The 17,569-nt window shown below is 45.9% G+C and overlaps 1 protein-coding gene across 3 annotated transcripts in view; it reads right to left on the reverse strand.

Moving 5' to 3' along the window:
• Nucleotides 1-6,592: 6,592 nt before the first annotated feature.
• LOC128689004 (protein O-mannosyl-transferase TMTC2-like) overlaps nt 6,593-17,569 on the reverse strand; it is a 384,274-nt gene continuing 373,297 nt past the window's right edge. For 2 of the 3 annotated variants that reach the window (XM_070087231.1, XM_070087234.1), the window contains exons 10-11: nt 8,643-8,821; nt 6,593-7,675 (exon numbers count right to left, since the gene is read on the reverse strand). In XM_070087231.1, coding sequence (XP_069943332.1) covers nt 7,499-7,675; nt 8,643-8,821 — 356 coding nt within the window. In that variant the 3' untranslated portion in view covers nt 6,593-7,498. The remainder of the gene's footprint in view (nt 7,676-8,642; nt 8,822-17,569) is intronic. The other variant, XM_070087233.1, reaches the window with a different exon arrangement.

Consider the following 17,569-nt stretch of genomic DNA (forward strand, 5'->3'; position numbering starts at 1 on the left):
GTTTGCTACCGACTTCTGATAACTATCCAGTTGTGCTGTTACCCTGCAACTTTCGTCAGTGCTACAACAGCTGTTGTTCTGTAAACCTATTCCTGCAAGTGTGCTCCGTGAGTGAATGTGGTTTTGCCAAACTCTTCCCTACAGTTCTTAATTACTTCTGAAATTCATGATGGATATTACATTTAGGAAGCGTGCAAGTATTGTAGCTCTTAGAAAACATGCTGATTTAAGCATCAGACAGATAACCGAAAGTTTGAGTCTAGCAAAGTCAACTGTTGGTCGGATTCTAAAGAGAGCTGACGACGTTACTGATTGTGGAACGCTGCGTCGAGGAAGATGTGGAAGAGACGCAAGACAACACCTCACGAAGACACAGTTATCATAAGAAACAGTCTGAAGGAACACAAGAAAGATCTACAGAGATCTGGCACCATAAAGTTGGCAGAATTGCCAAAAAGCTTGTAAAGAAACAATTACTGACTGCTGCTACGATGAAAAAAACTGTTGCGGTGGACACTCGATCATAAAGAATGGACGACAGATGACTGGAGAAAAGTTATATTTTAAGATTATGCGCATTTTGAAGTATGCGTATTGTGTATAGATCAGTGGCAGTGAGACGCAGCAAATGCGAACCTCCTCAGAATGGACACATTCAACAAGCGCCAAAACACCCAATGTTGGGGGTAGTTTTGGAGTAGTTTTACTGCTAAAGGCCCCAGATGGCTTGTTATTGCTGAGGAAACGATGAAAGTAATAAATACCAGGCAATCCTGATAACTCATTTGCTTCCCATTGTGGATACAGACTTTCCTGATGGATAAGGAATATTCCAGCAGGATCTTGCTCAATGCCACACTTCCAGAAAAATGCTGACATTCTTCGAAGAGAGTGGGCTAAGAGTTCTAAATTGGCCTGGAAACTTTCCTGACCTCAACAACCTTGAGAATCTATGGGCAATAATGAAACGCAGGATCGCAAAACAGAACTGTTCAACTGTGGGGAAGTTCAATGCTGCTGCAATCAGGATCTGGTACCACAACGAAGAACTTACCAAAATGTGTTCAACATTAGTTGATTCTTTGCTGCAGTGTGTAGCAATGATTATAAAAGGAAAGGGTAGTTATATCTCTTATTAATTCAATTATCTGTCATATCATTACCAAAAATCTGATTAATTGTTAAGTGTTACTTTTGGTTACCTTTCCTTTTTCTATTTTTATTTGTCACTTCATTCTTTTTTTATAATAATAATTTGTCACTTCAATAGGGTTAGAAAAAATGCTCGAGTAAAAACAAGTCTTTATTTCCTGTTGTCATGACAACAAGAAGATTTAGGATACAGTAAAGATGTAAGTATTACCATGAAAGAAGGACGAAGGAATATAAACACCTATTTTAATAAGAATAATGATAATATAAATAATAATGATATAAACATAGGAGTATCATACACACATATATTTGTGTAGATTATTACTATGGTAACAAACCTGTAATTCATAATAGCAGGTTCTTATAAGTTTCAGCTAATTCAAAGAAATAATTTTAATGAATTTTAAGGAGAAGAGGGTAAGATGAAGATTTTTTTTCAGTGAGTGAGAGAGAGAGAGAGAGAGAGAGAGAGAGAGAGAGAGAGAGAGAGAGAGAGAGAGAGAGAGAGAGAGAGAGAGAGAGAGGTAAAAGTAAATTCATAAGTTAATAGTGATAGATTGGTAGGTTAACATTTGTACTGAAAATACAGATAGATAAAAATGTTCTCGTTAAAATTAATTTACCAGCTGATTATGAAAAGCAGTAAGGTTCACATGTCACTATCTCAGTTACTCTCAGTATCTGCGACGAGCAGAACCGTGGATAATAAAGTCGTTATTTTGTGACTGTCGTACCGACACAATTATCACCAACGAAAAACAAACAAAAATGATGAACATCGAAGAGGAGTCTCTCATGGTAATTTTTGAAGGAAAAGAGAAAAAAAAAATGAGGTGAGAGGAGCAGCAAGATGTTTCAGGGAGAAAGTATGAAAGAGGATTTAAGGAAGCCAGAAAAAGGGGTACACAGCCCATTAAGGTTTTGATTAAGGAAGAAATATTTACTTCGTGGTGGGGGTTGGGGGGAGGGGGTTGGAAGGCAAAGCCAGACGATGGGTGGTTGTGGGACATGGGAAGCGAGGGAGGAGGGGGGGGAATTTGCGTCCCCCCTCCATCAAACCCATCTCTGCGTGGGTGGGTGGGTGGTTGGGTTGGTTCGAGTTATCAAGGGGGTGGGAGAGGAAAGGAGGTTCAGTAATGCAATAAATAAAGCTTGTGTTTTGGAATATCACACCCACACTCCCACACACGCCCACACCACCACCACCACGCTGGCGTCATCCACACCCCGGCCACCCATATCCGCGCCAACAGAACTCTAAATACAAACACTACTTTTGATTTTCTGTCTCTTCCCCTTCGGGGAAAAAAAATTATTAATTATAATATGAGGCATTATCTCTTACACATCTAAGAAACATATCTAGGTAGTCTTTGGCATATCATCTACAAGACATTAGAGAACATGGCTTCATCACAATAAGATCAAACATAAAAATAACCCTACAATGAGGGAGGAGAGCAGTTAAATCTCTAACCATTATGTGAGGCTCAACTGCGACCCCACCCCGCTTAGCGACCGTCAGAAGCCCATCTGCAACTCCCACCCCGCTTAGCGATCGTCAGAGGCCCGATTTGCATCTGATCCCGCTTAGCGACTGTAAGAGATCCAATTGCGACCACACTTCGCTTAGCGACCATCAGAGGCTAATTCGTAACCCCCACCCGGCTTAGTGGCGATCAGAGGCCCTGATCCCGCTTAGCGACTGTAAGAGATCCAACTGCGACCACACCTCGCTTAGAGACCGTCAGAGGTAAAAGTGTGACCCTATCCCCCCGTTTAGCGACCTCTACTGTCCGTGCTCTCTTTACCGACCCCAAATCACCGGGCTTTGAGGTAAAAGTAAGTTGACGCATTAATGTCAGATGGCGTCACTCGCTTAAGTTGGTGTCAGGAGTGTCAGCTGGAGCGAGTGATGCAACTAGTATATCATTGTTAGCTGATAGAAAAAACAATTTCAGTTGATTCCGCCCAAAACTGCTCATACAAGGAAGCCAGATATTAACATCAGCTGATAACAGTATCTGTTAACAAAACTAACTCCTGATAAAAGTGGTAGTAACTTAATGAAGTCCACAGTGACATCAGCTGACAAGAATAACATTAGCTGACAGGAGTGACATCCTCTGACAGGAGCAATGCAACAACTGACAAGAGTGACATCAACTGGCTGGCTGGCTAACGCGTCGCCAATTCGCCTCTCACAGGAAACAGAATATTGCACGCATCTGTAGGCCTACAACATGGGCAATAAAATGCCCAATCTAGATTACAAACACTAACAAAAAAATAAAAGTTTAAAAACAGGGGGAGGGGGTTGTAGCTGTCACTCTTGTAACACGAATGAGGTGGTTGTGATTGGCTTGGGTCAGTAAGGTTTGAATATGCTCTGTTCTTGTTCGTTATCTTTGGTGAATCTCGCTGTTATTTTCCCATTTCCTGATTGGTGTTTTTTCCTGATTGATGTTTTTTTTCCTGATTGGTGGGCTTTATTTCCTGAAGACCGATGTTATTTGCCGAATTCAATAATATTCTTGAACGCTGGTGATTTCCTGTATTTTTTTCTACAAAATATAGATTTGTATAACTGATACTATTTATTTCTGAATAATTTTTTTTACCAAGACTACTGAGGGCCAGCTGTCTGTGCCATCTGCCCTGGGAAGCAGCTGTCTCTGTGCACCATCTGAGAACTTAACAAAAAATTCCATTTTCTTTATTCATCTATTGTTTCTCACATCCTTGAATTTCATAAGAGTTAAGAAATATACTGGTTTAATTTTTTGCACTAAACACCCTCCAAGATATAAATGTTACCAAGACAGAGGGCAAACCAGGGCAACAGGCTCAGCATTGTGGCCAAATAAAAGTGGCCCGGTACGCCTCCCTCCCGAAGATCTTGTTAACTGTTGGCTACACTGGCGAAGGACGCTGCTCAGATTGTCCTCTTTTTTTTTTTTTAACTTACTGTACAGTAACGGTGGTTTCTCAGTCTCTTAAAACTTGGCCAGGCGGACGGATAGACGGACGGATAGACGAATGGACGGATAGGGAAGAAATGGGGTGGATTCACTAGCTTTGTCTTCATTTGGCGCCACGTTCCTTCCCCAGTGTGCGATTTCTACACCCATGGGCTACTCTACACTCTGGGGCTGTCTACACTCGCTGACTGGCTGTGTATTCGAGAACGGGGCGTCCGGGCCTGTTTATATATGATCACAGTTTATAGTTTACTACGATAATACTCAACATTGCTCTGTAATGTAGATGAAATTACTATAAAGAGGGGGAGAGGGGAGGGAGGGTGAGGGGAAGTGAGAGTGAGGGGAAAGAAAGATAGGAACGGAAAGAATATATGCTAAGGAGGAAAATATGAGACAGGAAGAGAGAAAGAAGAGAGAACGTGAATAGATAGTAAAGGGAGAGGAATGGAGAAGGGGATAGAATGGAATAGGGAATGAGGGGAAGCGTGAGGTTTACAAATAAGGAGGGAGAGGGGACATGGGAGGGGGGAAAGATAATCTGTACAACATGATTGTAGGTTCAGCATCTACCTGACTGGACATCCAGCACCACTTACGACCGGAACCTGTCATATTCACTTCATCTCCCGTGAATACAAACGATGTAATCTGCATCAATTTCTACGGAGGAAAAGATCACTGAAGTCAATCTACGTGATTTTCGTGTTGTATTCATTTTTTAGCAAAAAATATAGCCTCCTTTAACTTTATTTCCGGAAGGACGTGAATACTATTAAGTGGTTGAGGGAACACTTTTAAAGTGCCAGTCTTAAGTGCTACTTGTCAAAGTGTGCTCACGAGGTAAGTGAACACACAAAAAAAGTATTAAATACGCATTTGACGAACCTACGCGAGTATACGCCCGATCGCAGAGCGCATTGCCGGTGTCTTTCCACTCAACAAATAAATAAATTGAATATTATCACTAAGTACATCGCAGACAAGCAAACAGCGTAATACTTACACTGCTGTGAAAACGCACATGTGTATGTATGTGTTCGTACGCATCACTTGGAAGACAGGCATGTGTGCGTATTTGTGTGATTGTGTGTGCGTACATATCACTTGGAAGACAGGCTGATTTGCTTGTCATTATATTAGTTTGTGTGTGTGTGTGTGTGTGTGTGTGTGTGTGTGTGTGTGTGTGTGTGTGTGTGTGTGTGTGTGTGTGTGTGTGTGTGTGTGTGTGTGTGTGTGTGTGTGTGCGTGTGCTTGGCAATACAAACACAGGGAAAACGCTTTTTCAAATTCTATAATACACCATACACAAATATACACTGGTATGATACCAGACGCATGAACTTCTATGGCCACACGCACCTGCAAGCTACGCATGGACACACAGCTGATCCTCCTGCGAGAGGAAGCAGCAAGATTACCCCACAATCTTAAGGAACATGTATGGATACGATTGGCCATGAATCAATAGATTAGCTAATCATTAAATAACAAATTATCAACAATACCTTGGCAACTCTTTTCTACAACATTACTCCATCATAAAACAACAGGACCATTACTGATGGATGAGTCAAAATTCGAAGGCTGGTCATTTTGAAAATGAGTATGACTCGAGTAGGAAATTGAGGAGCTGATCACCAAGGAAAGGAAACGGGACTGACACGAGGGTTAGGCACTCGAAATCCTCTTTCCAGGTGGTGTTCCTAAGGCTGGGTCCTCAGACGTTTGTAGTGTGAGGACAGTTGAACAGTGAAATAGTAGAGTTGATTACTGTGGATCTCGGTGAGCACTTAAAGGTTTCTTAAAACCCGAGGAAGCAGCGGAGCCGAGATATAGGTCAGGGACTGGGTAGATGCAATTTTATCGCTAAGTACTGATAGAAAGGGGTTTGGCACTGTTTTGTGTTTTCTGAACAGAATCTTAATACTAACCAACATGATATGAAAAACAAGTTTTCTGGACTCTACTGAAGAAAGAAAAAATCTTAAGCAGTCAATAATAATAATCATGCTACAACCTGGATTATGTATGTAGTGTTCCGAAGACTCTGCTTCAGCTCTTCAAGGAACAAGAGGCAGCTCACACATGCCAGGAAGCCCCAACTACACCCGGAGCCTGACACCTTACCGGAAACACCTGCCTCTCCGCTCCACATTGAGGGTGCTGAAGTAATTGGGCCGCAACACAGAAACGTTGTTCAGATAGGGAGTACTTTTTTTGAGTATTACATTAAGGCACTTAAGAAACATGACTTCACCCCGACACATATGGCAGGCTTCAACAATATAGTTTATAGGTTTTCGTTCTTTAAATATATAAATATATAAATATATATATATATATATATATATATATATATATATATATATATATATATATATATATATCTATATATATATATATATATATATATATATATATATATATATATATATATATATATATATATATATATATATATATATATATATATATTGCATTAGTGGAGCTCGTAAAAATAATTCAAAAACTCTTATCCACTATCCAGACTCCAATATGTAGATACTAACGGAGACTAAGGCACGGTGTAGGAAAGGCACTCCAGCTAACCTGACGAATAAGCGGCGCCATAATGAAAAACGAGAGCTGTCACAGAGTCGTCCAGGCACCTGCTATGTACTTGGCACATCAGAACAGTCGAGCGCCTCTTTTCGTCTGCTTGACATTTATGTCATGAACCTGGGAATCACTTCCATTCGTCTAAGCTGTGACTAGATCAGCTGTTATGATCCAGAGTTAGCGTCTCAACGATGGTTTATTCTGGTTATAACGAGAACGACCCTGGGAGAGCCGCCGGCCCGGGCTCATAACTGCTATCTTCTCACTGTGGAAAAGGACTCTAGTGTACAGCTCAGGACATGTATTAGAGGAAACGTTTAGCCGCGAGTGACTTCATCAATCCTAATGAAGCCATTCGTGGCAAAACGTTTCCTTTAATGTGTTGTACTGTACACAAGTGTCCTCTCCCACAGCTTGTCGGCATTATCATACCATTTACAACTATCTTCTCACTGGGTGGTTGTGTGGCCGCCACGCCCTGGATGACAGCTCGAGGACGCGGAAGAACTTGAGCATTTTGTTTTGGTGAGCCTCCGGCTTCCTCACACGAACGGTTGTTGCAGGCACTTACTAGGGGGGCTGAAAGAGATGAAAGGAGTCGCCTTCCCTGTAAGGGAAGGCAAAGCAGGACACCTGAGGCACAGGTAAATCTCTAGGCAACCCCCATGGGACACATTCAAGGAAGATCCCCTGGGATACACCCCTGGGATTGACCCCCCCAATTTCTCGCAGGTTTTTAGAGTGAGGTTGAGGGCTGCGGGTTATCTTGAGGGACTGATGCCCTTCTTGGCCAGCAAGTGTCTGAGCTTCTGTAGGTTGGTCCTGGTGATGGAATCGTCAGGTTTGAGCCGCAGTGCCTCCAGGTAGCTGGACTCTGCCTCCAGTAACTTGCCGTTGACGTGCAGCATCGCCCCCAAGTTCATATGTGAGGTGGCCTCCTGGGGACAGACCAATGACTCCTGATATTACCCACGCCAGACAGCACAAGAGGAGGGACTTTAGGATGAAAATTACTTAACCAAAAAAGGCCCAAACAGTTTTTAAAAGAGACATTTCAATGTTGAGTATATGTAATTAACACTATTTTTAATTTTAAATCTCACATATTATTGAAATGAAGCAATGCTATTTTAATGTCTACACAAACTGAATTACTTTTTTTTTAGAGTCAGCAGTTTTTATTGTCATCTAATTGCCAATTAATCTTTAAAAAGAAACCATTTTAAGGAACTTTTTTGGGCGCTATTTAGGAATCAAAAGAAAAATATTGTAACAGTTTAAGAGATTTAACAATATTATTAATATTTGTCTGAATATAATTTGCAAACAATAGAAAAACATAGGCCTTGGTGTTTATTGTCGAATTTTGGGGCTCTCTGTAAAGGTGTATGTTCAACACAACGAAGTTTTTGGTATGTCAGAGGCTTAAAAATTAGCAGTAAGTCATGATCTTTTAGGAACTAAGCAGTGAAGTTTTAGGGCTACTAGAAGTAGAGTAGAGCTATTCATTATCTACCAGAAGCTCGTAAGTGAATGAATTTTTTTTTTTTTTTTTTTTTTTGCTCTACCAAAAGTTCAGCAGAGATTCTTTGCTTGGCCAGAAGCTTAGTATTAAAGTTGTTTTCGGTTTACCAGAGGCTCGATACTTAGGTTCAAGTGCTGCAAGACGTCAAACAGAGATATTGCTGGTCTCGGCAGTGAGGTTGGTGACCTTAGCAGTGAGGTTGGTGACCTCAACAGTGAGGTTGGTGACCTCAACAGTGAGGTTGGCGACCTCAACAGTGAGGTTGGTGACCTCAACAGTGAGGTTGGTGACCTCAACAGTGAGGTTGGAAGCTTCAGCAATATGGTTGGAAGCCTGAGCAGTGAGGTGGGTGGCCTCGCAAATTGAGGTTCGTGGCCTACCTGAGGTCTGAGGTTGACGGCGAGGCGGTAGTACTCTTCCGCCTGCTTGTTTCTCCCAGCCTGACGGAGGGTATTGGCTGCGTTGAAGATGATTTCGTATTCAGAGGGCGCCAGCTGCGCCGCCTTCACGTAGTGGTCGGCAGCGTCCTCGTGACGCTCCACCTCCGACAGGAACTGACCTGAGGGGAAAGAGCAGAGAGATGCGTGGTCAAAATTCGTCTTCTGACTGCATGACAAAACCCACGTGAATTTCTTGGTAACTTAACGATAAGCGCTAAACCCGTGAAGGTAATTTATTGCAACAACTAGTGGAAGACCAATGTTGTGAAAATTATTACAATAATAAAAATAAACTCAATGCAGAATAATAATACATCCACATTGAAGCGTTAAACCCGTAGGGTGTCAGTGTCTGTGGCATGGGGGATAATGAGGTTTCATGCGAGGTAGAATGGGTAATCTAATTCCCTGGATCAAGAGTCCATTAGCATCAAGGACTCCTCCCCCCCATCCTTTCTAGAAGGGACGAGACTGAAATCAACAGGGGAGAGAAAGTATAACCGGAGAGAGAAAAAGAGAGAGGTCTCTTTCACTTCGTCAGGTGATGTGCTGCTCACAGGTTCGTGAAGGACCGATGACCGCAGAGACCGGAGACCGTGAAGCAGCAGCTAAGACGTTGGGGGGGAAATAAATGGGATTAAATCTGGAGTATCTGAGAGAGTTAGAGCTAAGGAAGGGGTAGCAGTAATGTTGAAGGATCAGTTATGGAAGGAGAAAAGAGAATATGTTTGTGTAAATTCAAGGATTATGTGGATTAAAGTAAAGGTTGGATGCGAAAAGTGTGTCAAAATAAGCGTGTATGCACCTGGAGAAGAGAGAAATGTAGAGGAGAGAGAGAGATTTTAGGAGATGTTAAGCGAATGTATAGGAACCTTTGAACCAAGTGAGAGAGTAATTGTGGTAGAGGACATGAATGCTAAAGTAGGAGAAACTTTTAGAGAGGGTGTGGTAGGTAAGTTTGGGGTGCCAGGTGTAAATGAAAGAAAGGGGTTTAGTTATAGGCAATACATATTTTAAGAAAAAGAGGATAAATAAGTATACAAGATATGATGTAGGGCGAAATGACAGTAGTTTGTTGGATTATGTATTGGTAGATAAAAGACTGTTGAGTAGACTTCAGGATGTACATGTTTATAGAGGGGCCACAGATATATCAGATCACTTTTTAGTTGTAGCTACACTGAGAGTAAAAGGTAGACGGGATACAAGGAGAATAGAAGCATCAGGGAAGAGAGAGGTGAAGGTTTATCAACTAAAAGAGGAGGCAGTTAGGGTAAGATATAAACAGCTATTAGAGGATAGATGTGCTAATGAGAGCATAGGCGAGGTATGGGGTAGGTTTAAAAATGTAGTGTTAGAGTGTTCAGCAGAAGTTTGTGGTTACAGGAAAGTGGGTGCTGGAGGAAAGAGGAGCGATTGGTGGAATGATGATGTAAAGAGAGTAGTAAGGGAGAAAAAGTTAGCATATGAGAAGTTTTTACAAAGTAGAAGTGATGCAAGGAGGGAAGAGTATATGGAGAAAAAGAGAGAGGTTAAGAGAGTGGTGAAGCAATGTAAAAAGAGAGCAAATGAGAGAGTGGGTGAGATGTTATCAACAAATTTTGTTGAAAATAAGAAAAAGTTTTGGAGTAAGATTAACAAGTTAAGGAAGCCTAGAGAACAAATCGATTTATCAGTTTAAAATAGGAGAGGAGAGTTATTAAATGGAGAGTTAGAGGTATTGGGAAGATGGAAGGAATATTTTGAGGAATTGTTAAATGTTGATAAAGATAGGGAAGTTGTGATTTCGTGTATAGGGCAAGGAGGAATAACATCTTGTAGGAGTAAGGAAGAGCCAGTTGTGAGTGTAGGGGAAGTTCGTGAGGCAGTAGGTAAAATGAAAGGGGGTAAGGAGGCCGGGATTGATGGGATATAGATAGAAATGTTAAAAGCAGGTGGGGATATAGTTTTGGAGTGGTTGGTGCAATTATTTGATAAATGTATGGAAGAGGGTAAGGTACCTAGGGATTGGCAGAGAGCATGCATAGTTCCTTTGTATAAAGACAAAGGGGACAAAAGAGAGTGCAAAAATTATTGGGTGATAAGTCTGTTGAGTATACCTGGTAAAGTGTATGGTAGAGCTATTATTGAAAGAATTAAGAGTAAGGCGGAGAATAGGATAGCAGATGAACAAGGAGGCTTTAGGAAAGGTAGGGGGCGTGTGGACCAGGTGTTTACAGTTAAACATATAAGTGAACAGTATTTAGAAAAGGCTTAAGAGGTTTTTGTGGCATTTATGGATTTGGAAAAGGCGTATGACATGGTGGATAGGGGGGCAATGTGGCAGATGTTGCAGGTGTATGGTGTAGGAGGTAGGTTACTGAAAGCAGTGAAGAGTTTTTACGAGGATAGTGAGGCTCAAGTTAGAGTATGTAGGAAAGAGGGAGATTATTTCCCAGTAAAAGTAGGCCTTAGACAAGGATGTGTGATGTCACCGTGGTTGTTTAATATATTTATAGTTGGGGTTGTAAGAGAAGTAAATGCGAGGGTCTTGGCAAGAGGCGTGGACTTAAAAGATAAAGAATCGCACATAAAGTGGGAGTTGTCACAGTTGCTCATTGCTGATGACACTGTGCTCTTGGGAGATTCTGAAGAGAAGTTGCAGAGGTTGGTGGATGAATTTGGTAGGGCATGCAAAAGAAGAAAATTAAAAGTGAATACAGGAAAGAGTAAGGTTATGAGGATAACAAAAAGATTAGGTGATGAAAGATTGGATATCAGATTGGAGGGAGAGAGTATGGAGGAGGTGAATGTACTCAGATATTTGGGAGTGGACGTGTCAGTGGATGGGTCAATGAAAGATGAGGTGAATCATAGAATTGATGAGGGGAAAAGGGTGAGCGGTGCACTTAGGAATCTGTGGAGACAAAGAACTTCGTCCTTGGAGGCAAAGAGGGGAATGTATGAGAGTATAGTTTTACCAATGCTCTTGTATGGGTGTGAAGCATGGGTGATGAATGTTGCATCGAGGAGAAGGCTGGAGGCAGTGGAGATGTCATGTCTGAGGGCAATGTGTGGTGTGAACATAATGCAGAGAATTCGTAGTTTGGAAGTTAGCAGTAGGTGCGGGATTACCAAAACCGTTGTCCAGAGGGCTGAGGAAAGGTTGTTGAGGTGGTTCGGACATGTAGAGAGAATGGAGCGAAACAGAATGACTTCAAGAGTGTATCAGTCTGTAGTGGAAGGAAGGCGGGGTAGGGGTCGGCCTATGAAAGGTTGGAGAGAGGGGGTAAAGGAGGTTTTGTGTGCGAGAGGCTTGGACTTCCAGCAGGCATGCGTGAGCGTTTTTGATAGGAGTGAATGGAGACAAATGGTTTTTAATACTTGACGTGCTGTTGGAGTGTGAGCAAAGTAACATTAATGAAGGGGCTCAGGGAAACCGGCAGGCCGGACTTGAGTCCTGGAGATGGGAAGTACAGTGCCTGCACTCTGAAGGAGGGGTGTTAATGTTGCAGTTTAAAAACTGTAGTGTAAAGCACCCTTCTGGCAAGACAGTGATGTAGTGAATGATGGTGAAACTTTTTCTTTTCCGGGCCACCCTGCCTTGGTGGGAATCGGCCAGTGTGTTAATAATAAAAAAAAAATTAATTTGTTTCAGTGGTGTTGGATCCAGTTGCAGGAGTCCCACTGAGTGTTGGATTCAGTGACCGAAGTCCAATTGGTATTTCGTAGGGTCCTGTAGCAGGGGCCCCACTGGGTGTTAGGTAGGGTCCTGTAGCAGGAGTCCCACTGGATGTTGGGTGGGGTCCTGTAGCAGGAGTCCCACTGGATGTTAGATAGGGTCCTGTAGCAGGAGTCCCACTGGGTGTTAGGTAGGGTCTTGTAGCAGGAGTCCCACTGGATGTTAGGTAGGGTCCTGTAGCAGGAGTCCCACTGGGTGTTAGGTAGGGTCCTGTAGCAGGAGTCCCACTGGATGTTAGGTAGGGTCCTGTAGGAGGAGTCCCACTGGGTGATGGGTAGGGTCCTGTAGCAGGGGTCCCACTGGGTGATGGGTAGGGTCCTGTAGCAAGGGTCCCACTGGGTGTTAGGTAGGGTCCTGTAGCAGGAGTCCCACTGGATGTTAGGTAGGGTCCTGTAGCAGGAGTCCCACTGGGTGATGGGTAGGGTCCTGTAGCAGGGGTCCCACTGGGTGATGGGTAGGGTCCTGTAGCAGGGGTCCCACTGGGTGATGGATAGGGTCCTGTAGCAGGGGTCCCACTGGGTGATGGGTAGGGTCCTGTAGCAGGGGTCCCACTGGGTGATGGGTAGCGTCCTGTAGCAGGGGTCCCACTGGGTGATGGGTAGGGTCCTGTAGCAGGGGTCCCACTGGGTGATGGGTAGGGTCCTGTAGCAGGGGTCAAACTGGGTGATGGGTAGAGTCCTCTAGCAGGGGTCCCACTGGGTGACGGGTAGGGTCCTGTAACAGGGGTCCCACTGGGTGATGGGTAGGGTCCTGTAGCAGGGGTCCCACAGGGTGATGGGTAGGGTCCTGTAGCAGGGGTTCCACTGGGTGATGGGTAGGGTCCTGTAGTAGGGGTCCCACTGGGTAATGGGTAGGGTCCTGTAGCAGGGGTTCCACTGGGTGATGGGTAGGGTCCTGTAGCAGGGGTCCCGCTGGGTGATGGGTAGGGTCCTGTAGCAGGGGTTCCACTGGGTGATGGGTAGGGTCCTGTAGCAGGGGTCCCACTGGGTGATGGGTAGGGTCCTGTAGCAGGGGTCCCACTGGGTGATGGGTAGGGTCCTGTAGCAGGGGTTCCACTGGGTGATGGGTAGGGTCCTGTAGCAGGGGTCCCACTGGGTGATGGGTAGGGTCCTGTAGCAGGGGTCCCAATGGGTGATGGGTAGGGTCCTGTAGCAGGGGTCCCACTGGGTGATGGGTAGGGTCCTGTAGCAGGGGTCAAACTGGGTGATGGTTGGAGTCCTCTAGCAGGGGTCCCACTGGGTGATGGGTAGGGTCCTGTAACAGGGTTCCCACTGGGTGATGGGTAAGGTCCTGTAGCAGGGGTCCCACTGGGTGATGGGTAGGGTCCTGTAGCAGAAGTCCCACTGGGTGATGGGTAGGGTCCTGTAGCCGGGGTCAAACTGGGTGATGGGTAGGGTCCTGTAGCAGGGATCAAACTGGGTGATGGGTAGGGTCCTCTAGTAGGGGTCCCACTGGGTGATGGGTAGGGTCCTGTAGCCGGGGTCAAACTGGGTGATGGGTAGGGTCCTGTAGCAGGGATCAAACTGGGTGATGGGTAGGGTCCTCTAGCAGGGGTCCCACTAGGTGATGGGTAGGGTCCTCTAGTAGGGGTCCATCTGGGTGATGGGTAGGGTCCTGTTGCAGGGGACAAACTGGGTGATGGGTAGAGTCCTCTAGCAGGAGTCCCACTGGGTGATGGGTAGGGTCCTGTAGCAGGGGTCCCACTGGGTGATGAGTAGGGCTCTGTAGCAGGGTCGCACTGGGTGATGGGTAGGGTCCTGTTGCAGGGATCAAACTGGATGTTGGGTAGGGTCCTGTAGCAGGGGTCCCTCTGGGTGATGGGTAGGGTTCTGTAGCAGGGGTCCCAGTGGGTGATTGTAGAGCCTGTAGCAGGGTCGCACTGGATGATGGGTAGGGTCCTGTGACAGGGGTCCCACTGGGTGATTAGTAGGGTCCTGTAGCAGGGGTCCCAGTGGGTGATGGGCAGAGCCTGTAGCAGGGGTCCCACTGGGTGATGGGTAGGGTCCTGTAGCAGGGGTCCCACTGGGTGATGGGTAGGGTCCTGTAGCAGGGGTCCAACTGGGTGATGGGTAGGGTCCTGTAGCAGAGGTCCCACAGAGTGATGGGTAGGGTCCTGTAGCAGGGGTTCCACTGGGTGATGGGTAGGGTCCTGTAGCAGGGGTTTCACTGGGTGATGGGTAGGGCCCTGTAGCAGGGGTCCCGCTGAGTGATGGGTAGGGTCCTGTAGCAGGGGTTCCACTGGGTGATGGGTAGGGTCCTGTAGCAGGGGTCCCACTGGGTGATGGGTAGAGTCCTGTAGCAGGGGTCCCACTGGGTGATGGGTAGGGTCCTGTAGCAGGGGTCCCACTGGGTGATGGGTAGGGTCCTGTAGCAGGGGTCCCACTGGGTGATGGGTAGGGTCCTGTAGCAGGGGTCCCACTGGGTGATGGGTAGGGTCCTGTAGCAGGGGTCCCACTGCGTGATGGGTAGGGTCCTGTAGCAGGGGTCCCAATGGGTGATGGGTAGGGTCCTGTAGCAGGGGTTCCACTGGGTGATGGGTAGGGTCCTGTAGCAGGGGTTCCACTGGGTGATGGGTAGGGTCCTGTAGCAGGGGTTCCACTGGGTGATGGGTAGGGCCCTGTAGCAGGGGTTCCACTGGGTGATGGGTAGGGTCGTGTAGCAGGGGTTCCACTGGGTGATGGGTAGGGTCCTGTAGCAGGGGTTCCACTGGGTGATGGGTAGGGTCCTGTAGCAGGGGTTCCACTGGGTGATGGGTAGGGTCCTGTAGCAGGGGTTCCACTGGGTGATGGGCTCCCAAGGGCAAGAAACAACCAGTCATAAGTAACGTTAACGCAGAAGAGTGATGTAGATGCGCCTTGATAACACAACAGAGAGTTAGCAGAGATGGTGGTGGTGGTGGTGGTGGTGGTGGTGGTGGTGGTGGTGGTGGTGGTGGTGGTGTTAATAATAGTTATGGTGGAAATGGTTGTTATTGTGGGCTTGGTGGAAACAATGGTGATTGTGGTGGTCGTGGTTAGTGGAGGTGCTGGTGGTGGTTGACCAAAGTGATGAGGGAGGTGATGGAGGTGTAGGTGGTCGTGTTGCTGGTTGTGGTGGAAGGGGTTTTTATAGAGGAAAGGGTGATGATTGTGGAGTGAAAGTGGTAGTGGTGATTGGTAATGGTGGTGGTGGCGATTATAGTAGAGGTGGTGATTATGGATGTGATAATGTGGTGATGGTGATAGTGGTGGGGATGATTATAGTAATGATGATAGTGTTGGTAGTGGTGATCGTGGTAGTGGTGGTGATAGTGGTGGTGGAGGTAGTGGTGGTTGTTGTGGTGCTAGTGCTGGTGGTATTGGTGTTGGTGGGTGGTGATGGTAGTAGTGATAGTGATGGTGGTAGTGGTGATGATGATGGTGGTGGAAGTAGTGGTAGTGGTTGTTGTAATGATGGTGGTACTGATGGTGATGGTGGTAGTGGTGGTGATGGTGGTATTGGTAGTGATGGTGGTAGTGGTTATGGTGATGGTAGTATTGACGGTGATGGTTGTAGTGGTGGGGATGATTCTAATAATGATAATAGTGTTGGTAGTGGTGATGATGGTGGTGGACGTAGTGTTGGTGGTGTTGGTGCTGCTGGTATTGGTGTTGGGAAGTGAAGGTAGTAGTGATAGTGTTGGTAATGGTGGTACTGGTAGTGATGGTGGTACTGATGGTGGTGGTGGTAGTGATGGTGATGGTGGTAGTAGTGGTGATGGCAGTAATAGTGGTATTATTGGTGGCAGTGGTTGCTGGTAGTGGTGATGATGGTAGTAGTGGTAGTGATGCTGGTAGTGGTGATGATGGTAGTGGTAGTGATAATAGTGGTGGTAGTGGTAGTGAGGGTGGTAATGGTGGTGATGGTGATGGTGATGTTGGTAGTGTTGGTAATGGTGGTAGTGGTGGTGATGGTGGTAGTGGTGGTAATGGTGGTAGAAGTTGTGAAGATAGTGGTGGTGATGATGGTAATGGTTATTTTGTATTGGTAATGGTGGTAGTGGTGGTGATGGTGGTAGTGGTGGTGATAGTGGTAGTGGTGGTGATAGTGGTAGTGGCTGTGATAGTGGTAAAGGTAGTGATGGTGGTAGCGGTAGCGATGGTGGTAATGGCGGTGATGATGGAAGTGGTGGTGATAGTGGTAGTGGTGGTGATGGTGGTAATGGTGATAGTGGTTATTGGTAGTAACGGTGGTAATGGTAGGGATGGTGGAAGCATGATGATGGAGACGGTGGTAGTGTTGGTGATGGTGGTAGTGATTGTGGCAGAGGTAGTAGTGGTTGTGATGGTGGTAGTGGTAGTGATGGTGGTAGTAGTGGTGATGGTCGCAGTGGTGATGATGGTGGCTATTAGTGGTGATGATGGTAATGATAGGGATGGTGAAAGTATGGTGATGGAGATGGTGGTAGTGTTGGTGATGCTGGTAGTGCTAGTGATTGTGACAGAGGTGGTAGTCGTGGCGATGGTTATAATGGTGATAGTGATGGTGGCAGTGGTAGTGATGGTGGCAGTGGTGGTGATGACGGTAGTGGTGGTGATGGTGGTAGTGGTGGTGATGGTGGTGATGGTAGTGGTGGCGGCTGTGGTGCTAGTGATGGTGCTAGTGGTAGTGATGGTGGTAGTGGTAGCGATAGTGGTAGTAATGGTGGTAGTGGTGGTGATGGTGGTAGTGATGGTAATGCTGGTAGTGGTGATGGTTATGATGGTGGTAGTGATGGCGGCAGTGGTAGTGATGGTGGCGGTGGTGATGATGATGGTAGTGGTGGTGATGGTGGTAGTGGCTGTATTGGTGGTATAGTGGTAGTGGTGATGATGGTGTTAGTAGTGGTGGTGGTAGTGATGGTGGTAGTGCTTTTGATGGTGGTAGTGGTAATGATAGTGGTAGTGGTAATGATGGTGGGAATGGTAGTGATGGTGGTAGTGCGGTTGATGATGGTAGTGATGGTGATGGGGGTAGTGGTAATAATGGTGGTAGTGGTGGTGATGGTGGTAGTGATGATGGTGGTAGTGGTAGTGATGGTGGTAGTGGTGGTGATGGTGGTAGTGGTAATGATGGTGGTAGTGGTGGTGATGGTGGTAGTGATGGTGATGGTGGTAGTGGTAGTGATGGTGGTAGTGACGGTGATGGT

The sequence above is a fragment of the Cherax quadricarinatus genome, chromosome 21 (assembly GCF_038502225.1).
Source record: "Cherax quadricarinatus isolate ZL_2023a chromosome 21, ASM3850222v1, whole genome shotgun sequence".
Lineage (NCBI taxonomy): Eukaryota > Metazoa > Arthropoda > Malacostraca > Decapoda > Parastacidae > Cherax > Cherax quadricarinatus.